This window comes from Stylophora pistillata, chromosome 6, assembly GCF_964205215.1.
Source record: "Stylophora pistillata chromosome 6, jaStyPist1.2, whole genome shotgun sequence".
Lineage (NCBI taxonomy): Eukaryota > Metazoa > Cnidaria > Anthozoa > Scleractinia > Pocilloporidae > Stylophora > Stylophora pistillata.
Window position 1 is genome coordinate 24386665 of NC_142524.1, and position 25356 is coordinate 24412020.

The 25356-nt window shown below is 39.4% G+C and overlaps 1 protein-coding gene, 3 long non-coding RNA genes and 1 pseudogene across 7 annotated transcripts; 3 read left to right on the forward strand and 2 right to left on the reverse strand.

Annotated features, from left to right (window-relative positions):
- Positions 1–1993: 1993 nt before the first annotated feature.
- On the reverse strand, positions 1994–6399 carry LOC148728925 (uncharacterized). Of its 2 annotated transcripts, none has more exons than XM_088725369.1 (4): positions 6345–6399; positions 4735–4817; positions 4003–4082; positions 1994–2940 (listed from the first exon to the last, which is right to left on the reverse strand). In XM_088725369.1, exons 2-4 carry the CDS (start codon positions 4799–4801, stop codon positions 2215–2217), a joined length of 873 nt encoding a protein of 290 aa, XP_088581495.1. In that variant the 5' UTR covers positions 4802–4817; positions 6345–6399; the 3' UTR covers positions 1994–2214. The 2 variants fall into 2 exon arrangements, with proteins under 2 accessions (XP_088581495.1, XP_088581496.1); XM_088725370.1 differs by having other exon boundaries at positions 4003–4079; positions 6345–6395.
- On the forward strand, positions 4852–8731 carry LOC148728926 (uncharacterized). 2 transcript variants are annotated; one of them, XR_015988832.1, is made up of 3 exons: positions 4852–5488; positions 6552–6709; positions 7918–8731. It is a non-coding gene; the product is annotated as an uncharacterized LOC148728926 (long non-coding RNA). The 2 variants fall into 2 exon arrangements; XR_015988831.1 differs by lacking the exon at positions 4852–5488 and having other exon boundaries at positions 6464–6709.
- Positions 8387–14416, reverse strand: LOC148728927 (uncharacterized; annotated as a pseudogene). The gene is made up of 7 exons (XR_015988712.1): positions 14185–14416; positions 13740–13802; positions 13063–13200; positions 12252–12377; positions 10836–11098; positions 10148–10397; positions 8387–9766 (listed from the first exon to the last, which is right to left on the reverse strand). The product of XR_015988712.1 is annotated as an uncharacterized LOC148728927 (transcript).
- A 3570-nt stretch (positions 14417–17986) lies between these two features.
- On the forward strand, positions 17987–19229 carry LOC148728928 (uncharacterized). Its single transcript, XR_015988815.1, has 2 exons — positions 17987–18182; positions 19047–19229. It is a non-coding gene; the product is annotated as an uncharacterized LOC148728928 (long non-coding RNA).
- Positions 19230–23529: 4300 nt separating this feature from the next.
- On the forward strand, positions 23530–24732 carry LOC148728929 (uncharacterized). Its single transcript, XR_015988762.1, has 2 exons — positions 23530–23737; positions 24551–24732. It is a non-coding gene; the product is annotated as an uncharacterized LOC148728929 (long non-coding RNA).
- The last annotated feature ends 624 nt before the right edge of the window (positions 24733–25356 follow it).

Below are 25356 nucleotides of genomic sequence, written 5' to 3' on the forward strand. Positions count from 1 at the left end.
AAAAAAAAAAAGGTGTGCGTGTTTTAGAAAAGTGGACTTATTAGCTATAGAGTGGTTGTTTCAATTTTAACTCGTTCATTACAGCTTGGTTCTGAGGAGTACCTGGAGGTTCCGCCCCTAGTTCAAGGTAATCTCTACCAGTTGATCCCCTTTATGAGCAAATCGTCTCATCACATGTAATAGGTTTTCTCTCAATACCTAATCCCTTGAACTTGAATTGAACTTTATTTTTATTTAGACACGGTAAATCTATCAGATAAAATAATAATAGTATTACAATCTATTATTACAGTTACAATCTATTTTAATCTAGATAAACATGATCTAAAATTTAAAAGTGAAATAGAAAAAAATAAAGAAATTCTGCTTTACATGCCGTGTGTGAAGCAGAATTTCTTTATTTTTTTCTATTTCACTTTTAAAGTTTAGATTATGTTTATATAGATTAAAATAGATTGTAACTGTAATAATAGATTGTAATAATATTATTATTTTATCTGATAGATTTACCGTGTCTAAATAAAAATAAAGTTCAAGTTCAAGTTCAAGGGATTAGGTACTGAGAAATCCCCCATCAAATACGATGAAATAGTTTTTGATGTTTCCCGCATTTTTTCTCTTTAAAATTGCTTATCTCCATGCCGATAGACCAAGGTTTGTTTAGGACGTCTTTCTGGTCAACATTTCCTTCCTGATACCCCCTGAGAGTTCACGGCCAAAGATTTCTCTAATCATCTCAATGTCTTTTATGACTTAAGCCGTAGATAACACTGTCTACTACCGGACACTTTTAGTAAATTTTGCTCCCCGAAAAAATGTCTCTGAGTGATCACTGAAAAGAAAAAAAAGAGGCTCCCATGTTAGGACTTAGAGTCCTTTAGCCTGGAATCTCTGCTTGATCCTTGGTACTGTCTTGTTATGTTACGTCCTTAGTTGTTGTGAACAGCATATATTATGAGTAAAATTGTAAAGACTTCCTAAGTATTTAATTTTCAGACTTTCAAGTACACTACAATAATATAAATTGAACTTAGAAATTCTCTGAGAGCCTTAATAAACTTCCCTAAACACGTTCGTTCAAAAACCTTATCTTCTTCGCGAACTTCGCGCTCCGCAAACTGTCTCATAATTAAAAGGGATAGTTGTCACTAAACATTAATAGTCCAGAATACACGATATATTTCTAATAGTCACGCGCAGCCGAATTTTTTCAATAGCGCCTGCACCAACGAGGCGCCCTCAAAAGTAACGCGGTATACGCAAAAAAACACAATAGATACGACAAAAATATTTATAACTCTTAAGCGTGAAATGGGAAACAACTCGCCTCCTTCACCCCTAGCTAACCTTAAAAAAATATTTTCTCTATCTCTTGATGCGCCTTTCTTTACATGTAGGTGTGGACTGTTGGAGCTTTAGTAAGAGGCAGGTGAAACAAAACTTCCCTTTGTTGTTTAAATGCGCGATCATCCACTTAACCTTGAAAAAGAGAACTTGGTTCTTTGTGCTTTAGGAAAGATCAGTCATAAACTGACGTCAGGGATTGTGTGTAACGATAGACTAAAACCTCGTTCACTTGTAGGCCAAAACTGAAAAACCCCACCCTGACAAGGAGAGCAGTTCTGGGGCTGTCAAATGCAAATTGGAATTAATCGGCAAGGATGCTCAGATTGTGATATATTTAATAAGCTGTGAAACTGGTTTGACCCTGAAGTAACTGGGACTAAGTTTGGAGTCTCTGGTGGAAGTTAAGTCCTTATTTCTCCGCATGGAAATATTATTTTTAAGTTTGGTTAGATTCTTGAATATTCTCTTAAACGAAGTTATCTCTACTGCAATATCTTACACGCCTTTCTCTTTTAGGAAGTGGTTGAAACTGACCATTTGATTGAGGATTTGGGATTAAAGAAAAATCAAGTATGAAAAAACATAGGTTAAGATAATGAAAAAAAATTTAGATTTTTCTTGACTAACAGACTTGTTGCTATTTGTTTTATATTTTATTTCTTGAATTAGACTTCACAAACTGAGATACTGATCAAGATATTGCATCTAAAAAGGACCTCAAAGCCATTCCAGGAAATTTGTGAATGAAACATTAGATCTGACACTCCCAAATGACGAATCAGTAAAGAATAGTTAATCTATTTCCGGCAGACACTTTTTAATTATGTTACAGGAAACTTTTAACAATCAGGCGAAGATGTTGGTGATTCAATTTCCTTTTCCTTTGTGTTTTTTGGATTGATGTTTTTTTCCCTCGTAGTCCTTGTGCTCTCTGTGCTGGCTTTTCTCTGACTTATGACCTTTGTCATATGTGGCAGATGCTGTAGGATACGGTGCAGGAGCAGGAGCAGGTGCTGGATAAGGAGCTGCTGCTGGAGCTGGATATAGGGACGATGCTGGTGCTGGTGCTGGATAAGGGACCAGGGCTGGGAATGGTGAAGGCACTGGAGAAAGAGCTGGAGCGGGCACTGGAGAAGGACCTGGAGCGGGCACTGGAGAAGGAGCTGGAGCGGGCACTGGAGAAGGAGCTGGAGCGGGCACTGGAGAAGGTTCTAGGGAGGGCACTGGGGAGCGCACTGGTGAAGGCACTGGGGAAGGCACTGGGGAAGGCACTGGGGAAGGCACTGGGGAAGGCACTGGGGAAGGCACTGGGGAGGGCACTGGGGAGGGCACTGGGGAGGGCACTGGGGAGCGCACTGGGGAGGGCACTGGGGAGGGCACTGGGGAGGGCACTGGGGAGGGCACTGGGCAGGGCACTGGGGAGGGCACTGGGGAGGGCACTGGGGAGGGCACTGGGGAGGGCACTGGGGAGGGCACTGGGGAGGGCACTGGGGAGGGCACTGGGGAGGGCACTGGGGAGGGCACTGGGGAGGGCACTGGGGAAGGCACTGGGGCGAGTACTGGCGACGGTGTAGGAGTAGGCACTGGACCCGGCTGCAACAAAGATCCATGTTAACTATATCATCACTGCAAAGTGGAGGAAAGAGTTCCTCAAAGGAAAGCTCCTTGTTGAACTTATCACTGATTTTCACTGGGCTGGACGTTGCATACGTTTAGATACGTTCAAGCACATTCAAAATGCGCTTTCCCATTTTGATTCAATTGTGTCGAAGGCACAGCCAATTTATAATTGGAAAATTGAAGCGCAATGATTTTTAAAAACACAATTATATCAATGGGAAAGGAATTTGCATGAACATGGAAAAGGAAAAAGGCTTGGATTTAAATGTCGGCCTAGGCTTTTTGAAGTTCATGTTATGATTTAGCCAATTAGAATGCTTTTTACGGGAAACGAGGCACATCAGATAGAGACCATTCAAAAGGCCTCTTTGACAACATGTGACAGTTCAAACCTCGTTATACTCTGCCAATATAGATTTCGAAGTAACATCATAAAAGGTATGTAGCCTTTACTTATTTCTAATTTAGCCAACAGCCCACATTTATGCAGCAGTTAATTACCAAAAGCAGCAAAGAATTCCTCAAATCCGTTCCCCCAGACGGTTAACCCAAAAATAAGCGAAAGTATTAAAAGACCGACTGTTTTAACTTGAAACTAAATAGAACACTTCCAGTAAACAAGTTGAGATATTGTTGTCTCGTACTCGTTCTTGATTGGCTGGTTTTTAACATGTTGGAATTTATTGTTTCAGTCCTGGGGCCTGTTTCTCGAAAGTCCAGGTAACCTTAACGGACCCGTAGAGCTGTTCTGATTTCATTCAAGATGGGAATTTCAAAAGTTTTGAAAATGATACAATAAAACTATCAACTTAAGAACAAAAAGGACTGGTGCGGGTGCCAGAACCTGTTTCCTATCCTTTAAATTTTGATTTTAAAACATGGCTTCGGGCCCCTTGAGTTACCGGAACTTTCGAGAAACCGGCCCCTGCCCTCTTATGAGTCTTATCGTTTCCGTGCACTGCCCCTTCCGCCCTCTTTTCCCCTCCCAGGTTTAGTAGATCCACCACAAAATTCTTCATCTCCCTCATTCAGTACCTCTCCGCTTCCGGAATCACTTCCAGATCCAGAACCTGGCTGATCACCAGAAGTAAATGCACTTCTTTGTTCCTCAGCTCCTAGGTGTGACATTTGTTTCGGAAAAAAACACAAATTGACCTAGTTTCAGCTTTTCCCGGTCTAACGTGAATTCTACATGTTGTAATTATACTCTACGTTAATTAGACAAATACTGTAAGGAAGTCTATATTGCATGACCAAAGCAAAGATTTCAAATTTTGTCATCGGAATCAGTCGAGTCACGTTTCATTTAGGCCATTAACTCACGATAAATATTTTCTTCACACCATCCTTAATTTGTACCGTTTAAAATACTAAAGGGGATTGTCGAAACACGCTGCGAAGCCCAATGCCTATTCCACTAAAGGAAACTCTACCTAACCACCTTGATTCGAACAGAATATTTAAGAAACAGGCAATTTATTTGGTCCTATACTAAGAAATATCGACGTTTATTTCATTTTCAAGTTACGGTTCTTGATAGCTGGACTGTTTCAAACTCACATATTCATTCCACGCCGATTAGAATGTCAGCGAACGTTCATGTCCTTAATTAGAAGAATTGTTCAGCTCAGCTTGATAACAAGCAGTCTGACATCTTAGGCTCACGTAAGCGCTACGTCATGGTGGAGCAAAAAGGATCTCTTAAACTTTGATATTAAAATCGATTGATTCGACAAAGTTGCTTGATCGCAGAGAATCGATACTTACCAGTGACAGAAGAGGCGGCTGCAAAGCCTATTATAATAAAAGAGCACCAACCAAGACTGAGCTTCATTTTCTAACAGAGGCCACTATGTAAAAACAAAGTAAGTATAAAATATATGACAGAAATCTGAAAAAAAAAAGAACTGTTATCGTCATGTAATGACTACAACTTCGACTTGAGAGCTGTTGCCGAGGCCGATTGTTCTGTTCGTTTACAGATTAATCATAACAACGGTAACAACGGGTTTTAGGGCAAGGCTCAGGTCATCTGTTCAACTGAGGGTGAGACATATTACATAAACCGAGGCCTTGCTGGTTCTCGCTATCAAAACTCAATCATTTTTCTCCTTGTTTTCCGAAACATGAAGGAAAATACTTGTTTTTGGTAGGATTTAACCAAACCAGTGCCAACTAGAGTTGGGTGCTTTCTTGCAGCCGATCAGAATTGGATGGTGACATATTTGCACTATAGTTAGTCACTGAAAATTAATAAGCCGCATCCTTAGATGTCCTCAAGAGGTGAATGTGGTTTGACTGAGGAATGGGCAAATGCGTGCTTCAAACTCGCTTAAGGAAATTTGACACAACAGTTCCAACCACCTAAGCCTGTATTCCATGAATGCGTAGATTCTCCGCAGCTAGAGAATACCATCCTTACCGAAAATTATCCGTAGGATGGTTACTTTTACAGATTCTTTTGAGATAACCCTGAATTGGTGCGATCCAACAATTGAACTTAAGACGAACAACTTCAGAGGTGAGGCATCCACTCTGTGAGGGATTTAATCAATAACTGCATATAGAGCAAATTTGAAATACTATTTTTCATCGTAATCCTGGTCAGAAAGACTTCCTTAAGTCAACGTTAACACCCGCCGCAGGTAAAAAGCTGCGACAATGAAACAAAGCAAAACAACTACCGGTTGGGGCGGGAGGGGGAGTGGGAATAAAATCAAGTACATTTGACTAGGCTTGTATCGGTAGTTGTCCATCATCTAAACAAAGGTCGCTAAAGAATTGATGAAAGTGCCAATTCAATTCTAAAGAAACTTTTTTTGCTGGGTCGGTGAATAGGTAAAACCCTAAGCTAGATATACACGTGGGTTTCATAAGGATACATAGATGATTCTCACAAATAAATAATAGTGAGGTTTTGAACGTTAGCGCTTTCCTCTTTCTAAGGCATCGCATCTTTTCTTGATTTCGCTGCGGTGGTTGACTTATCTCATGACTCCACGTTGAAGTTCAATAAACTGTTCCAGAATTGTGTCTACATGTGAACAATTGTACTCTTTGCATAAACAATTTGGAGCGCAAAGCGATACCACAAAAATATTGAATTTACACCAAAGATTGTGAGTCTTTCACAATCGAATGAAATCAAAGAGTTCATCTGTTTTGTCTTCCATTGATTGGTAAATAAAATGTAAGGTTATGTACTGAAATCAATAAAGACAGCATTCTTTTTAACTACAACCACACTGATCAACTGTAACAAAGAAAGCCTTCGCGCACAACACATTAATGAGTTGATTGCTTACTGCTTCAAATTCAAGGTTTTTGCGCTCACAACGACACTCAGCCTTTAAATGAAAATTGTTTGTCACCCTTACCTATCTCCGAGCTGTCTTTCCAACTCTCGAATCGTCAAAATATTTCTTGGATGGCAAATTAATTGGTATTAAGGGAATATGACAAATAGTTAGAAAAAATGTCGTGTCTGTCCAAGCACATATAAGACAGTAAATGGCAGGTGTTGGGGGTCTACCAGGATCACTTTTTAATGAGAAACCATTAAATCCTCTTTTCTTATGTCAAAGGCTCGACGAAGCGGTAAGTCAAGATCGTCTAAAAGGCACCTGAATTAACGTTGAACAAAAGCTCTTAATTGAAAACTGTCAAACCTGCATTTCCTCCGAGTAAAGTTGTCACAGATGAAGCAAGTGAATCACAAGACAAAAAGATTTTCCTTGGACAGGTATTTGCCTAAAGTAATCGCAAACGAAAACATTTTTGGCTCATATAATGTCATTTGTCTTGCCCCAGAAAAAAATTGTCCATACGTTGGCTTACATTAAACTTTTTAAGACTGCACTATGCTAATAAAACCATTAATTGACCGGGGGATAGTGGGGAGGGGTTTGCAAAGATTAGCGTCATAAGACCACACGACGAGCAATTCGCGCCGAAGAAGGAGGGGAAGGTCGCCTTCACAATCCTTTTCAAGTGACAAGGAGTATTTGATAATTTTTTTTTGTCCCTAGGATACAAGTTTCTCCAAACTTTAAGTCAATAAGATTCAAACTGGTTTTAGTTGGCATGGATGATTAATTAAGTCCATGAAAAAGTGGCAGCGACATCTTTTTTAGATCAATTTAGTTCCGTGACTTTTCGCCAGGTATCCCTTATCCCTGAGTGGCTATAAGCAAAGCTTTCTACTGTTTTGAATGTCGGAAATTACATTTCTTAAGAACGCAAACATGTCCGACACTATTTACGTGCACATGGCTAAATGCATTTTCAGAATCATTTAGGCAAATCTTAGTACTTTCCAAGAGCCAAATGGTGTGGTTATAATTGGAATAGGATTGCACCCACCTTCCTTATCAATTTACGCCGCAGAAAACGGAATAAGCTCTGAATTAGTTGTCGAGGTCATTGTAATCAGTGGTGTTAGTAACATTTTTTATGGCAGTGTCCTCCTTCTGATTTAATGAATTTATTGAAGGCCAGGTTTTTTTTTTTTTTGTTAAATATAGAGGCAAAACCGATACAACGTAGATAAGTTTTAAAACGGAGCACTATATTTCGGCTGGCCAAACCAGCCAGTGAAGCACCTGAAGAAGGCTGGTTTGGCCAGCCGAAATATAGTCCTCCGTTTTAAAACTTATCCATGTTGTATCGGTCTTGCCTCTATATTCATATTCGTTATTTTGGGCCGATTACATCACCGCTAATCCAACGTACAAGAGTAGGATTATCGTCGACGGTTGCTTGCTGAACATTTCATATTTTTTTTATTGTTGCAGATATAGTACTTTTAATTTTCTCTGGTTTTCTTGAGGATTTTAGAGCCACCCTCCGGAATTCACCTTCTTGCAGTGCAAATATATCTAACTTCTTACGCATTCTAAGTGATTTTCTGGCTTTGGTTTTCAGTCATTGTTTGTTTTGCTTTGGTTTCAGTTCAATCTCTGGCGAGAAAGCGATCAGATACCAAGCCTATGCGGTCACTAACCGGATCAGATCAGAGATCAACTCTCTCCCCAGCCCTCTTTTCTTCAACAAAAGCAAGTTATGAATGGATTGTCATTGAGCTAGGATATGGGATTTTGATATTTCAGATCCTTACATTTTCCAATTTAACAAGTCTCTGAAATGAATTACAATATAAACCACAATTTTACGGAACAAATGATATTTTATTGAGGTGGCGAGTCTAAAGTGTTTTGATTTTCCTGAATCGAAAAAGTCATCTTAAACTAAGACATGTTTACCTTGCTGTGCAATTTTATATTTCAATAAGAAACCAGTGCCTCACTTGATACTATATGTCGCTTTAGATTTCTCGATTGTATAACCCTGAGATAAAAAGAAGAAAAATCATCTATGCAAAGCCAACTTTAGCTCTAAGCTCTAATTACAACTATCTAAGTCAAATTAAGTGCGCATGCCTTTTAATTGTTCATATTACGTTTAGTACAAAACATACTTCTCAAATTTACATCTGAACCGTTTAACATTCCTTTCCACTTTTACACTCATCTACAACTTAATTTCCAAAGTTATTAGGCTATATTGGCTAAAAATATAAAAACTCAGTCAGCAATAAATGCAGGCTTATCGATATTGGTACCTTCCAAAATGTTTTATTTGCTAAAAATGCCAAAGTCTAGACTCTTTTCTCCTCCCCAGCAGGGTGGTGTAATGAAGTAATTTTGACTCAAGAATAGTCCAACGGCTTCAAACCTCTATCAAACGTTCATATCTCCCCTTCTTCCTTTCGGGATCAAAACTAAGCTAATAAAAGGAACCAGATGATATGAAACATCACTGAGCATCAGAAAATATCTTGTTATTACTCTTACAAATTGGATATCTAGGCATGCCTTAACACTCTACTCCCCACTACCAGAGAACGTTTCATCTTTCTCATACTGGGTACCACCGGATGAACTGGACTCAAAGTCATCACTTCCCTGTTTGTGTAATTGACCGCCAGTGTAGATGTTATTATTTGGAAAGTCGTGTCGGACATTGTCTTCCCGTTTTCTTTCATCTGAGCTGGTCTTATTTTCATCACTTTTATCTTTCTCATATTGGTTACTATCAGATGAGGTGGACTCGAAGTTACCACTTCCCTGATTGTGAAGCTGACCTCCAGCGTGGGTTTTATTTTTTGGAAAGTCGTGTCGGACATTGTCCTCCCGTGTACTTCCATCTGAGCTGGTGTCATTGTCATCAATTTCCTGCGCTAAGTGTTGCCCGCCTCCAGAAATGTCACTTTCTGGAAAAACCTGTTTTACGCCGCCTGCTTGATTACTTTGGGGACTATTATACATCGCAACATGGCGTTCTTCCGACTCCATCCACTCGCCACTTTCGGAAGAAGCCATTTCTTGTCCTTCTGTATTCTCATCATAGTTTTCAAAATTCTCGCCGGAAGTTTTCAATAGGTTTTCGTGTTTTATCCCTTGCCTCACGTCTTTATTACCTAACGAGATCAATTCAAACCTCGGTTCTTGGTCACTTGAAAATTCATCATTCCCTGAAACTATGAAAGGCACTTCTTCTTTTTGTTGACCATTTTCCGCGTCTAAATCTTTGTATTCCTCTTTTTCCTCTTTCCATATTACTTCTTGACCTGATCCATTCTTCCTAGCTGTTAGCCTGTCAGTCTGGTATTCTTCTGTCTTTTTTTGTTTACTATTCCATGTCAGACCGCTGACAGCTAGCTGTGGAAGAAGAGAATCGTACGGTCGTGGAGGAGGAGCAGGAGCAGGAGGTTCGTTCAACTGTTCCTGTTTATTCACACCTGTAAAAATTATACAGCCGAGAATTGTGCTGATTTCCTGATTTTCGTTGAGTTTTCCTAGAGATTTTCGTTTTATTTCGGTTTGGAAAAACGTAAACTTAGGGCTGTAGTTGTGTACTATCGAGAAGGGTTATGAAATAGAATCAAACGAAAATTAAATTCAATCCAAAAATCTTGTCCTCAACCTGGCCGAGGCTCACAATATCATTAACGCGTATTTCAGAAAGTTAATTAGATTTTTTTGTTGCGATCAAACGATGGTGTCCTTTCTCTATGCCTAATAAAGGAACAGTTGATTTTAAACTTCAAAATTGCCTTGCTGAAGAACTGGTTTAGCGGGCGTTCAGTTGAAGAAATGGAATAAAAGCATTAAATTGCTACCTTGCAATACTGTTGACTGATTTATGAACCCTTGTGAACTTGCCAAGTTGGTCAGCACTTGGGATCCGTTGATCTGTCCTCCTTCTAATAAAGTATTGTTAGCTGACTGAGCAGAGCGGTTCCTGTACAGTAGAAACGAAGGTTTGCGTAGCTCTGGGTGAGTCACATACTCATTTTGCTTTTGGGTCAGTTGTAACAGTTTTGAGTTTCACCATTCTTTCTCGAGAACTGACTTCAGGTCTTCAGGAAGCTGAATCAGAAAAACAAAATATAAATAAGGATTTTATTGTACAGAAAAAAGCCTTTCACATGCAAATAGAGATCTCACTCGCAATTGCAGAATTTTCAGTCTGACATATCGTGTTTTAGTGAACGATGATGTGACTGATATGTCTGAGAGCGAGGCGGTTTCCCAAATCCTCTCTCCGCCAAGAGTGCGGGCAGACACCACCAAACTGTCAGAGAATCTTATAGCATTATCCGAGGGGTTACCTCTTAAGGAGTAGCTTTCCGTTAAGGACGAGTGGCAATACAATACAGCACTATTGGACGCTTCATGCCTTGGAAGCTGGGATAAGCTCTGAGATAATGAACCGAAAGGCTTGAAATGCCTTTTCAGTTTTTTTGATAAGGAAAACTCAATGCACTCAGTTTCTCATGACTGACGCTGTCTATATCCAAGTCTTACCGATTCCAGTTCGGAATGAGGACGAATGGCAGCAGATGGCGGCGGTGGTGCAACAAAATCAGTGAAATTTGTGATGTTTACTTGTGAAGTATTCTGAAAGTTGACTGTTATGTAACGTTCCTCCATTGAATTTGCACCCATATAACCGTACTTTTGACAACTATGCGGACATTTTTCAAGCAGGTCTGAATTTTTCTGGCACCAACCAGCTTTGGCCCAGATTGGACAAATGGGTTCAGAGTCGCTCACTTTGTACTCACTTTCTACAGAATCAAGAAATAAAAACGATTGAGCCATTTACTTTGAAATCGCAAAAAACTAACTGGTATGCGATAATTGATACTATGAACCATGAACGAATCAAGATAACGCTTTGATATGGAAGAAGTTCCTTTCCTCGAATTCTTCTAAGAAAGTTGCTTGAATCATCTTCCTTTATTCCTAAGAAGTGCAAACTAACAAAAAATCGTGGCAAACATTAATACCTACTAGTGGCCTAGCATTCCACATGCATGCGTAATAGGTCTAGAAAGCCAACTAGTAATATATAAAGCGAAGAATGTTCCATAGTGCCACACTTCTGGGCCCAGTTGTATAAAGGGTGGATAAATGGTGGCAAAACGTATAGCATAATCCACCGTGTGACGAAGGTTATCCAAACAAAATAAAACCTGGACAACGAGCGAGAACAGCAAAAGGTTTTAATTAGCGATCCGTAAACTACACAATAACACAACAAGATGGCGGGTCCGACGAGCACATGTTTTTTGTCTCTAGACTGTGGGGGACTAAGTTCTATTTTGGTAGAATCCGCTGGCTAACGGGCAGTTGGCAACACACCGGATATATATTTATCCAGTGGATAGCGTTATCCAACCCTCGGACAACCGGGGCCTGGGGCCCGTTTCTCGAAAGTCCCGGTAACGTAACGGGCCCGTAAAGCTGTTCCGTTTTCATTGAAGATGGGGATTTCAAAAGTTTTGAAAATGACAAAATAAAACTACGAGCTAAAGAAACAGAAAGGACTGGTTTGGGAGCCAGACCCTGCTCTCCTATCCTTTAAATTTTGGTTTTAAAACATGGCTTCGGGCTCGTTAAGTTACCGGAACTTTCGAGAAACGGGCCCCTGATCCGTATCCCCCAAAATATACACAGTTTGAATCATACATTAAATGAAGATACCTTCTTCTTGTTGTGATTGAAATACAGTTCAATTAATCATACTCCTAAAAAAGCGTACGCTTTATATTTTTTTCTGATAGTAGCCTCTATTCGTAATGTTATTTTGAAAAGAATGCTTTATGATTTTGTTTGTGAAAAAAAAAATGTGATTAACTAATTTGATACGATTCCGCTGGGAGCCCCCTATCATCGCGATATTAAAGAAATACTTTTGGATTGTCAAAAGGAACTCACCTGGACCACACATTTCACAGCTCTTCTTGCAGTTCTGAGCCATGTAGTCAGGTCGCGTCGCACATTCATTCTTTGACACCCATTCTGGACAGCGTTGGTCGATGTCTTCACATTTGTCAGTATCTCCTGATACAAATTCTGCAAATTTTCCAAGTTATTGACACCATGAAGAATGCCTCAGAATAATTGATGATTAAACAATCATTCATACCCATGATCTAAGGACACCACTGAAAGTTTTTCCAGCATAATTTGGCATTCTATACGGGGATTACCCCATCAAAAATTTAACGACAACCATTTGGCCATTACATGGTGAATAAAAGGTGTAGACTTGGTAGATTTACTCCCCTTTTTTATAGTATATATTACATTTCATGGTGGAGGTGCACATAGCAACACTTCACCTACGTTCAGACTGTTCATAGACACCCCACTCAAATCAAACTAACGTTTTTCTAAACATTACTCGGAAGGAAGTAAACCAGGTGGCCACTGAACTGTGCAGACGAGGAATTGAGCAGCAAAAAGAACCTTAGCGTGCTGTACATCTCAGAAAATCAATCGGACCGCTGCAGAAGAGTCCAAAAGAGTGCAACCAAGGAGCACATCTATTTGAGAAGTTAAGAGTAAAACAAGTTTGATCTTGGAACTGTCCTCGGCGATGTCAAACGCAGCACACGATATCGCTCTACCACTCTTCTGTCTACATATGGCAAGGAGGAATATCTTATGATATGTGTCATGCCCAGTACTGGTCATTAAACAAATCCAGCAGCGTTATCGTTAAACCATATGATAGATTTATTACCTCTCGCTCTTCTGCAGAACCGGCAGCTCCATGGACACCTGTCAATCATGTAATGGTAATTGGACGCGCAGAATCAATTTTTAGCCTCTTTTGAGCACGATTTAACTCTATCATAACACTCCAGCGGATTGATACGAACTATGGGGTAAATAAAAATGGTTTACAGTTTTACCGTCACTACCACATGCAACGATGTGTATACTGACTTGATTTATTTTAGCAAAAAGATCGATAAGCTTTTATGACCAATAAAAAAATAAACAGAAGTGTCTTGAGGACGCATTTTTTTAACGACATGATATTTGCATCTCTCTCTCCTTCTCTCTCTCTCTCTCTCTCTCTCTCTCTCTCTCTCTCTCTCTCTCTCTCTCTCACCTCTTTTGATGCAATAATGTTGTGATAAAGCGTATTTGTTTACCGCAGAAGACACTATGGTGGGGGAGTTCGAGATGGACAATTGTAAATCTAGAAGCAAAACAAAACAATAGTAACCCCAACAACAAAGGCAGCGATAGAATTCCGAAAACGTAGGTCAAAGTCTGCTTTGGATCAAATCCACGGTCACCGCGAAATTCAAAGACTAGTATCAATTCATGAAGAAAGGTCGTGGGAATCTTTAACTAAGAGAGCCCTATGACACAATTAAGTTAAATTACCGGATGTACAGTATGTCTGACCTCGAGAAACATCTAATGTTATCGGAGCACCTTGTACGGCTTCTCTCGTAAAAAGATGAAATACTGAAACATCCAAACAAACTCTAGATATGACACGGAATGTAATAACGATTTTGAAGAGAAGAAACTCTACTAGAAATGACACTTCTTTCGAAACCAATCTTTTTTATGACGCACGTCCAAATGTTGCAATATATATGTGAGTGTTTTTTCATCAAGGCAGTACATCATGAAATAAACTATGTAATTTAATTTTTGAGATTGCGTATTGGACCAATCCTGCTGACTAATGACTGAAAAATTGAAAACGACCACATTGTAAACTGTGATAGAAATCAGTTCTCAGGTCTTTGTGATTTAGGTGAACATTTGGTTGGACTCCTCTCCAGAACACATCAGTTAATTTAGAAGTGGATCTACCAGAAAACAGTTGTTTACACTGTACCTGAGACAATGACATGTATAATGATAGAGAAGATAGCATTTTTAGTCTTTCGTTCGCATTCAAACATCCCGTTATAAGTTTCGTGGTATCTGAAGAATTAAATCAAAAGGTGTGTAAAGAAAAAAAAGCTAAATTTCTATTTAATTTCCATAGTTAAATCTACGTTCATTAAATTCTCATCGAGGAATTGTATAGAACTATAATTTTTGTTATCAGAGTCATAAAATAAGATTTGAAAGGGTTGTTCTCAATAAATTTGAGAAAAGCACGTATTAGGAGAAATGTTCAGGGGCTGGAAGCCCGTTGTTCAGTTTAGAAAAAAGCCATCTCCCACCCCTAGCCTAATCCTGGGAAAGCCATTGATGAGTGCATATTTCCAATTTTAACAAGATGTAATTTTGATCAATCACTCAATCAAGACTTTATTGTACATGTGACTGCACATGACATTAACAATATTAGCTTACCCTAGATCCACGATCTTTCAGCCACTGAAACTCGTCCTGGATTTCAACGCCGTGCACCTTTAGGTAGCTGGGAACTTTCTTCGGTTTCGGTTCGCCGAATGACCCTCCAAACAGCCTCGAGATAATACTGATTGAAGACAAACCTCGCAAAGCCACGCTAGAGTAAGGGCTGCACGCGGCAAATGTGACGCCCTTGGCCAAACGACTGACTTGCATATTTTGTTACTGAATGGAAACAGAAGTAAAACTCTGTGCTGTGGAATTCCATCTGCTTTGTTTCCCGATCACAGTTGAAATATGCAAAGAAATGATCAATCCATCTGGATATCTCGATGCTTGTCCATTTTAAATCGTGAGCGCGGACCCTAAACCTGTTCAGCGGTTACGGTCATTACGATGGTCGATAGTTACGCTGTGTGGTAGACCTGAAACTTCTCCAGCGGAAATAAGAACGCTCGTTGTGTGACTTTGCTCTGGTGGTGACAGCATAGAAGTCGCCTCAGTTTTCTTTTAATAGGCAAAAAGCCTGATTTTGTTTTCAAGTATTTTTTTTATCCGCTGGCTGTACGACGGTGGTAACTCGCAACCTGTACAAAGTGTACAAAGGGACCGATCATTCTTTATTGCCTGAACGGGATGTGTGTGTGTGAGTGTGTGTGTGAGTGTGTGTGTGTGTGTGGGGGGGGGTGGGGGGGCTGGGGGAGGAGAAAGGGATGGAAAGCTTGTGTAACAATAAAATATATCTGATCCACCCTGAAGATCTTTTGTATTCTTATGACCCCCCTTCGATTCATTTGTAGTCAATTTCCTATAGCTTCTCCTCCATGCCTTGTCAGCGACGACTGGCCCCCTCTCCGTTGCACTTGAAAACCATCCGATCCCTCAAAATCGTCTAAACTCCCTCCCCTGGGTAATAAATTAGGACTAATCCCCAACAACATACAAAAGACTGCAAGCATGATAAACATTTCATCGTTTCGTGCAAAAACATTTTGAGCATACCTTGGCGGAAAGTGGAGCTATTGCCTCTATCTCTAACATCTTGGGTCCAGAACAGTTGACTTATGATAAACTGAAAATTAAATGGCGTGTTTCAGTTCCGTGGCGAAGACTAGCTTCGCACTTTGAAGGTGTATGTATTTATCATGGGTTACGTAAACCTTTCTTTGGGGTACAGATGTTGGTCGGATTAGAGCCGTACCGTTTCTCGATGATGATAACACGATTCAGTCCTTAAAGGATGAACTCCCAGCATATCTGGCGATTGTAGGAAACATCCCAGATGATTTTGATGCTCTTGCGGACACCTGGCGATGGTGGAGAAACAAAGCTGCAGAAATACCATCCTGGGCCTCTACTGTCAAGAAAATCGCCATTGTACAGCCATCATTTGCTGCCAATGAGAGGGTGTTTTCGTTGCTGGTAACAAAATGTTGTTACAATTGCTTCATTAGCGCCAGGTAGGCTAAATATTCGAGCTATTGTCATTTATATTCATTGGCGTCTTACGGCCGCCCCTACGCCCTCAACTTAAATACCCAGTGACTAGGGATTGTCAGTTTCTCTTAGAAGAAGTTTTTGCATATACGAACATAGTTTAGATTGTTTTGTAGGGTGGTTTCTTTTTCTTGCTTTACTTTTTACATTTCCGAGTTTTTCATTCCGTTGATGTATCATTCCTATCAATTTTGTTGACGAGGGCATAATAAAGAGGGTCGCATACGGCTCGTTTGAGCGGGGTAGCGAATTAGAATATAAATACTACTGATCACTATTACATGGCATACATGTTGACGTTAAGTTCTTATAGCTTTTTAGACCGAGCTCGTTTTAGATTGACGAGTCTATCAAAGAATTGTTCCTCCGCATTAAAAATTTTTTCCATTTAGGCGTATTTTGAACTTTTCGATTTTTCGGAGAAAAAAAACCGCGATAGAACTTTTTAATATAATTTTCGAAAAAGTTCATTAAAAAAGTCCTTTGGAAAAAATAAAACCAATGACGAAATTTTCCAACCGTCGGAAATTTCGCAACTTTTCTTAAGTCCCACTTGATTATACTTATGTACGCAGGTGGCACTCAGCTAGCTAGATTAAGCTTTGATGTTAAAGAACACATCATAGAGAACTGGTCGAGGTCCAACCCGTCGGTGCCTTTCGATGAGGCCATCACTGAGGGAAGTTGTCGTTTCACTCACTACCAGGATCACCAGAAGTGACCACATTCAAAGTTTCCCTACAGTTGAATAAGTATTTAATAAATAGATTCCTTATTACCGTGGGTCCATTCAGAGAGAGATCACAAGGAAGTAACACATGAGGAGCAGCCGAGTGTGTCAATGATGTTTTTATTAATTCTTACCACTAATTACTTCATGAAATAAAGAAGCGAAAAAGTTGCTGAAGGTGACGTCATCTACGCTTCTATCCTCCAAGACACTCTTTTTCTTCAAATAAGGACGTTCAGGCTGCGATTAACCAAAATTTCAAGAACATAGTTAGAACATATCCTGGCCGAGAGCGTATTTACTTTCCTCTTTCATTTTGTGAGAAGTATAATAAAAGGTAAAAGAAAAGTAACAGTGTGATCTAACAGGACAACTGTTTGTTATACAATTCAAAGTACACGTATATACACATAATAAAGCCTGCCATTCTAGTTAACAAATGGTGAACGCCTTATCGTGTACTATTGAGTTATGGATGCATGCGGGAGGTTGCTAAGCACAAAGAAGCGTAAGAGTTGCACGAGGCGATAGCCGAGTGCGACTCTAGCTTCTTGAGTGCTTAGCAAACCTCCCAAGTGCATCCAATAACTCAATAGTACACGCTATGGCGTTCACCATTTATTTTATAACATGACATTGATACATTGGAACAAGAGTTCCCTTTTATATAACAAATCTTACTTGATCAGAAAAAACAAGTGAGCGCGGAAAATTAGTCTTACATTTGCTCACGTCAGCAGCATGCACCCATGGGCAAAGAGTAGATGCTGAATTAACCAATCAGAGCGCGCGCTTTGCTTTAGTTATGTTATAATTCCTTTTAAGTAGTCGCACGCATGGTGATTAAAACCGCACGGGAAGTATATTAGTGGGGATCCATGGAGCCATAGTAAAAGGGAATATAGCCAGCAAAGTTCCCTTTCATTTAACAATTTCAAAACATAAAAACAATTAGCAACAGATCGCGCGTCAAAGAGTTAAATTAAATTTTATGAATCGTTTGACTTGTACTAAATTCAGAAAGTAATTAACCAAATGATGTCGATAACTGTCAGAACTAAGTAATATAAACCCCCCTTCAAAGCGAACGATCTAGAAGTTCAATCGCGCAATAGGGAAAGGTTACGCTATATTCCACCACGAATAAGATGTCAAAATCCTTGGGTGTCCTGTGCCTCGTGGCTTCAGTGTTAATGATGACTTTTTTTCGGGAAAGTCAAGCTCTCATGCCCATTCCACAGTGTCCGAGGGGTTCGCCAAAATGCCCTTCATATAAGCGCTTTCTACTGAGCCGGGAAGAGAAGGTAACTCAAATATTTACATTCATTTAAGCACTTCAAATTGTCGAAGTGTGGGTAGGACATTTTTTAAATTTCTCTACGACAAAAAAAAAATAATAAAATGAGCGCATGTGCCTGTAGTAACAACCTGAGCTGAATAGAATTATAATCTTCAGTTAGGACAAGACTGTACAAGGAATAAATCATTTTGGTTTTGGTAATACACCTCAGTCGACTTTCTTTCTTCTTTTCCGGTTTAAAAAACAATCCTAGTTCTCCAAACGTATTCAGAGTAGGGATCGAGGCTTGGATCGGTTTGGTTTAAAAACTAACTGCGATGTCCCTTAATCTGTTACCTTTCGAGATATTCTCCTGTTTCGAGATATTCTCCGTTACCTTTCGAGATATTAACCTGTAATCTTTGAGATATTCTCCTAAACTCTTTGGTGAACAGGTACTGATCGGATGAGTAATAAGAAAGTAGAAAAATATCCACCAAGGTTGTCTATCGGACATCACACCTTATTCTCAGTGATGGCTGACTGAGAAATCTTTAAACAGTAGTTGTTTCTCAAGTTTTCCTTTAAAATGTTTGTACGGGAAATTGGCGCAGCCAGCCAAAATTGATTCATTAGCGCATGCTCGACGTTTTACCGCTGGGTTGCTGTGTTGTGGTCTCGTAAAAAAATTGCCCTCAGAAGCTATAAAAATGGGCGAAATGCAAAATGTTTTAACCATCAGTTAGGAGAATAATACAATTTGGGTGCAAGCTGGCGTCACGCGTCAAATTTGAGTGTACAGAGCGAAAAGAAGTTAAGTTTTTAATTTTTGATTAGTCAGTTCGGTCATTTGAAATAGCACGTTCCGTTTCAAATATCACTGTTTCAGGTAGTTCGTGAACATCAAAGACGCATTTGTGAGGCCGCACGTACTTTAAACTGCGAAAGTGAAGAACTACAGTGAAGATAGCTGGAAGATGACGGACGCCATTAAGGAATACCTGTTTAGTTGGAAGTTTTGTTAAATTAAAAACCCTCTGTCACTTACAATAAAGTGAAATGCTTAGTTTAACCAGCTTGCCGTCTGAACTGAGTTACAAATTTTTAGAAGCGACGCGAGTAACGAGGGAAATGTCACCTGTTTTCTTGTTTGACATAATTACGTACAGCCTAAAAAAAGAACAGAAAGTTACACGTACTTGTAACTCAAAGGTGTGGTAGATGTAAATGTAGTCAAAATCAACAACCGATACGTTGCATTTACGAAGACCACCTCTGGACTTTCCCTACACTGTCGGTGTATGTGGGCTGTTCATTTTGATGAAAGGAAAGCAGAAAATGGCCTTAATCTTGCTCTTGCCATTTAAGTGTTTAAAGCAGAGCTACTTCTCACATGAATGGCAAACTGTGGTTACTGTAACATGTGATGTGCAGAGGCCATTTAGTGAGGTGCAGCACTGTTTTTAGTGGTAAAACTGCATAATCAAGATTAAAAGCAGTTGTCTTCTGATTTCCTGCAATCTATATCTGGGTAGGCAAGACCCCCTCGCCCCTCTTGGTTAGGGATTTTGACATAACGCACAGCCTTACTGCCATCTCCCACCCCTCCCCTAATCCTAGGAAAGCCATTGATGAGTGCCACTATTTCCAACTTTAACAAGATGTAATTTTTGATCAATCAATCAATCAATCAATCAATCAATCAATACTGTATCGTACATGCAGCTACACGCGAGATCAACAATATTAGCTTACCCTCGATTCACGATCTTTCAGTGAATCTTTAACGTTCTCATGCAATAACATTCTGAGCATACCTTAGCGGAAACTGGAGTTATTGCCTCCATTTATAACATTTTGGGTCTAGAACAGTTGACTAATTATAAACTGAAAATGGCGTATTTCAGTTCCGTGGTGTAGACTAGCTTCGCACTTTGAAGGTCTATACTACTGATCGCTATTACATTGCATACGTGTTAACGTTAAGGTCTTATAGCTTTTTAGATTTTTCTCAGTGCCTTTTCCAATATTTATCATGAAATTGCCTCTATAGTATCTACTTAAAATAATATGCTAAACATTTTGTGGACACTTCAGGGATCCTTTCTTCCCAATTTGTTTATGCAGATTAGCATCAGTACGGCAGAGTTTTGAATTTATTCAAATGTTCTTCAACGATAAAAAAAAGAATATATTAAGTGGGAATCAGGGCGCGCGTAACTGGAATTTTTCAAAGGAAAGGAGGGTTATGACCTGTGGGCAGACCTATCGCATGACATACGTAGCCCTCTGTACCCTACCCCTCAAGGTCTGCACCCTACCCCTCAAGGTCTGCACCCTACCCCTCAAGGTTTTAAGCCCCACTTGATTATACTTATGTACGCAGGTGGCACTACTAGATTAAGCTTTAATGTTGAAGAACACATCACCGAGACCTGTTCGAGGATCCAACCCGTTGGAGGCTGACGTTTCACTCACTGCTAGGATCATCAGAAATGACCACATTCAAAGTTGCCTAAAAGTTGAATAAGTATTTAATAAATAGATTCCTTACTGCCGTGGGTATACTTAGAGAAAGAACACAAAGAAGGGCTAACACTCGAAACGTCAGCTTTTGTAATCGTTACGGTGGCCAATTTACCATTTCAACTTTGTTGATATATCCAAATTAAATGATAAAACTAAGAAGTGGCGCACGAGTAGCAGCCGAGTGTGTCAATAATGTTCTTACCACTATTTATTTCATGAAATAAAGAAGCGAAAAAGTTGTTGAAGCGACGTCATCTATGCGTCTATCCTCCAAGGCACTCTTTTTCTCCAAATAAGGACGGCCAGGCTGAGATTAGCCAAAATTTAAGAACATAGTAAGAACGTATCCGGGCCGAGAACGTCTTTATTTTCCTCTTTTTTTCTGAGAGAAGTATGATAAAAGATAAAAGAAAAGTAACAGCGTGGTCCAACAGGACAAATTTTTGTTACACAATTCAAAGTACACGTATAGACACATAATAAAGCCCACCAATCTATTTCACTTTAATTAGTCGCACGCATGGTGATTAAAACCGCACGAGAAGTATATTAGTGGGGATCGATGGAGCCATAAAAAGGAAGATAGCCAGCAAGGCTGTTCTACTGAAAATAATTTCTGAATTTTGGATAGATTCTTTCAATTAACATGATCGGCTTAAATCTTCCGCCATTTCTGAGTTTGCAACTGCAGATGGGCCGGGTTTGAGCACTGTTCGGTTTCTTTTGATCTCTGCCTTCATATATTAGTCATCTGGAGATAGAACCACCTGCAATATATACATTTTTTCGACAGTAAAAACTCAACATGTCGTAAAAAAATTAACGTAATAGTTACGTGTTTATTCTAAGGATGATGGAAATTAAAGAATAGAGAAGGACATTGACCTATCGAGCTATTTATAATAACATATATTTCAGTATATTTAAATGAGAATTGCACATCATATAAAGCAATTTTAGTTAAACCACAAATTAAACTTTCAATTAAGAAAGTCTAACGACGCCATACGAAGAACAAATTTTTTACCAAGAGTTGATTCTTTTAGGGTTCGTGAACTATTTTCAGCATTAGAAACTAATTCCTTTCAGTTGAATAGAAGGCACCGGTTACGCCATCTTTTTAAAGGTATTTAAATATTTTTCTCTCTAAAGTAAAACAACTTCCTTTTGTCGTGTACGTAATTGCATACATGGCCTAGATAATTGCATATTCCATATGCTAGGATCAAACTCCTTTGAATAAAGATCTTTTCTTTTGTCACCTTTGAACTTGATCAGTTGATTATAAAAAAATGTGGTCCATTTAGGCCTGTAGCTTGTCAAACAATATACCAAAAGCCCATGGCTCAAGACGCTGGCTGGCCTCTCTAATATAAATGTATGCAAAGTTGAAAAAGAAACACACACATATTATCATCTCTTTGTCAGGCAATGTGGCACTGTTTGCGGCCGGGCTAAGATGGAGATTTTAGCTGTTTAACCCGCTTGCATTTTCAGACTCTTTAATTTTATCGTCGTTTTTCTCAGTTTTTATGTATCCATGTACTTCAAAGTGAAAATAATAGCAATATAGTATATGCTCTTGGTTATAAATATGTTTTGAACCCCTCTAAGATAGAGTCTGTAAATCCTTGCCTAGAGGCTCGGGCTAAAATAACTCTAAATCGGCCCCAAAACATATAACTATACCTCCATGCGCTGTTTTGTTAACGGCTTTTTCCCATTGATCTAAACACATTCACGCAATCAATATCCTTTTTTTTTTAATTCCAAGAATATCTCGTCTGGATATTTGAACCTCCGTTAAAGTTAAAGATTTTTTTAATGAGCGCCTGAAAAGTAGTAACAAAGGCCAAGATCGCCGAGGTAAAGTAGCTCTCGCAAAGCTGTTTACGAAAATGTCTCTTTTAAAATTCAAAATGTATTTAAAACGTACTCGAGAAGCCAAAATAATAACAATAAAAAATGTATCTTAAGTGCTGATCACAAACCGAATGTGCTTTGTCTCTCCATCAGGCAGAAATTAGATTAAATACGTCAATCAAACTCCTCGGGAACCTCAGTTGTTCCGACAGAAGAATAATATTCTGAGAACAAAGCCAGATGAGCCAGCTGTACGTACGGGCTCCCAAGTCGCTGAACTAGTCCTTTAAGAAGTATTGATGAAGAATTCCTCCTATATTGTTAGTGAAAACGCCAAGAGTGGCAGTGAAAAGTTAAAAAAATTATATTTTTTAAATTCAATGTGTAGCTTGTCTGTCTGTTCGGGCACAGATGGTATCGTGAATCGTTCATTTCATTTCATTTTTGTGCGTTTATGGAGGGCGGGAGAATCTGTAGAATAAGTGTGCAGTTAAAACCCGTCACTCTTGTCCAACGAATTCTCCCTGGTCTTAAATTAGTTGTTTAAGAGACTTTTATAACGAAAATAAACTGCACTGGTCTTGACAGTGCTCATAAACAGAGTGAGAAAAGAGGGGGTGGACGTTTCACATGTACAGCCCCTCTCGCCGAATCCTGCCCCGAACCTTTCTCATTTGGACATGTTTACGCTCAGCTAAATAAGGCAGTAGAAAGTATAAGCCGGGTCGAATGTAGCCTGTAATTCAGTATGTCAAATAACGCAGTATTGTCTCTGACGCTTAGCTAGTTAGGGATAAGTTCCTTTTCATTTGAAAAATTCAGAACATAAAAATCCATTAGTAACAGAGCGCGCGTCGAAGAGTTAAATTGAATGTTATTAACCGTTTGACTTGTATTAAATTTAGAAGGTAATTAACAACGTGATGTCGATAACTGTCAAAACTAAGAAATATATAACCCCGTGTCAAAGCGAACGATCTAGCAGTTCAGTCGCTTTCGGGAAAGGTTACACTGTATTCCACCACGAATAAGATGTCAAAATCCTTGGGTTTCCTGTGCCTTGTGGCTTCAGTTTTAATGATGACTTCTTTTCAGGAGAGTGAAGCTCTCGTGCCCACTTCAAAATGCCCAAAGGGTTCCCCACGTTGTCCTGGAAATAAGCGCTTTTTACTTAACCAGGCAGAGAAGGTAACACAACTGTTTACTTTTATTTAAGCACTTGAAATTGTCGAAGTGTGAGTGGGACATTTTTTAAATTTGTCCACGACAAAAAACAAAAACAAAAAAAATTGAGTGCATGTATTTGTGGTAACAGCCGGAGCTGAATAGAATTATAATCTTCAGTTAGGACAAAAGCACAAGGACTGAATCATTTTGGTCCTGGTAATATACTTCAGTCGACTTCCTTTCTTTTTTTCCGGCTTAAAGAATAATCCTAGTTCTCAAAATTTATTCAGAGTAGGGATTAAGGTTTGGATCTGTTTGGTTTAAAAACTAACTGTGATGTCCCTTAACCTGTTACCGATCGAGGTGATCCATTTGGATATTACGATTTTCTTGCAACTCTTTGGTGAACAGGTACTGAGTAATAAGAAAGTAGAAAATTATCCACTAAGGTTGTGTATCGGACATCACACCTCATTCTCAGTGATGGCTGACTGAGAAACTTTTAAACAGTAGTTGTTTCTCAAGTTTTCCTTTAAAATTTTGTACGGGAAACTGGCGCAGCCGGCCAAAATTTATTCGTTAGCGCATGCTCGACGTTTTACCGCTGGGTTGCTGTGTTGTGGTCTCGTAAAAAAATTGCCCTCAGAAGCTATGAAAATGGGCGAAATGCAAAATGTTTAACCATCAGTCAGGAGAATAGTACAATCTGGGCGCAAGCTGGCGTCAAATTTGAATGTACAGAGACAAAAAGAAATTAAGTTGACTTTTTAATTTGTGATCGGTCACTTCTGTCATTTGAAATAGCACGTTCCGTTTAAAATATTACTGTTTCAGGCAGTTGAACATCAAAGACGCATTTGTGAGGCCGCACGTACTTTAAACTGCGAAAGTGAGGAACTACAGTCAAGACAGCTGGAAGATGACGGACGCTATAAAGGAATACCTGTTTAGTTGAAAGTTTTGTTAAATTTAAAACACTCTGTCACTTACAATAAAAGTGAAATGCTTAGTTTAAACAGCTTGCCGTCTGAACTGTTTTTACAAATTTGAAAAACGGCACAAGTAAGGAGGGAAATCTTACCTGGTTTCTTGTTTGACATAACTACGTGCAGCCTAAAAGCAGAACAGAAAGTGACATGTACTTGTAGCTCAAAGGTGTGGTACATGTAAATGCAGTAAAAATCAACCACCAGTAAACTTTCCATACACTACTTATGATGCCCGATTCTCGCAGTAGAGAGCGCTATTTATGCAATAGCGAAAATCAGACCTGAAAAAAATCAGGCCTGTACGGGATTCGAACCACTAACCTCTGCGATACTAGTGCAGCGCTCTACCAATTGAGCTAACAAGCCAACTGGGAGCAGGCCGTTAAGTTGATTCGTAATAAACCTGTACGTACAGGCCTGATTTTTTTCAGGTCTGATTTTGGCTATTGCATAAATAGCGCTCTCTACTGCGAGGATCGTGCATCATTCGTATCTATAACCGCAGTTCAAAATATATGAACGTCATATACTCACCGTATCTGATTTATCATCACGGGTTTATTACGAATCAAGTTAACGGCCTGCTCCCAGTTGGCTTGTTAGTTCAATTGGTAGAGCGCTGCACTAGTATCGCAGAGGTCAGTGGTTCGA

Bases quoted from the DNA above. Each gene is read 5' to 3' on its own strand.
- LOC148728925 (XM_088725369.1), bottom strand. From the start codon at position 4,801: ATGAAGCTCAGTCTTGGTTGGTGCTCTTTTATTATAATAGGCTTTGCA. The intron at 4,083-4,734 runs GTAAGTATCGAT...TGTCACACCTAG, and splicing joins AGCCGCCTCTTCTGTCACTG to GAGCTGAGGAACAAAGAAGT. The intron at 2,941-4,002 runs GTACTGAATGAG...TCTTTGTTGCAG, and splicing joins GTGATTCCGGAAGCGGAGAG to CCGGGTCCAGTGCCTACTCC.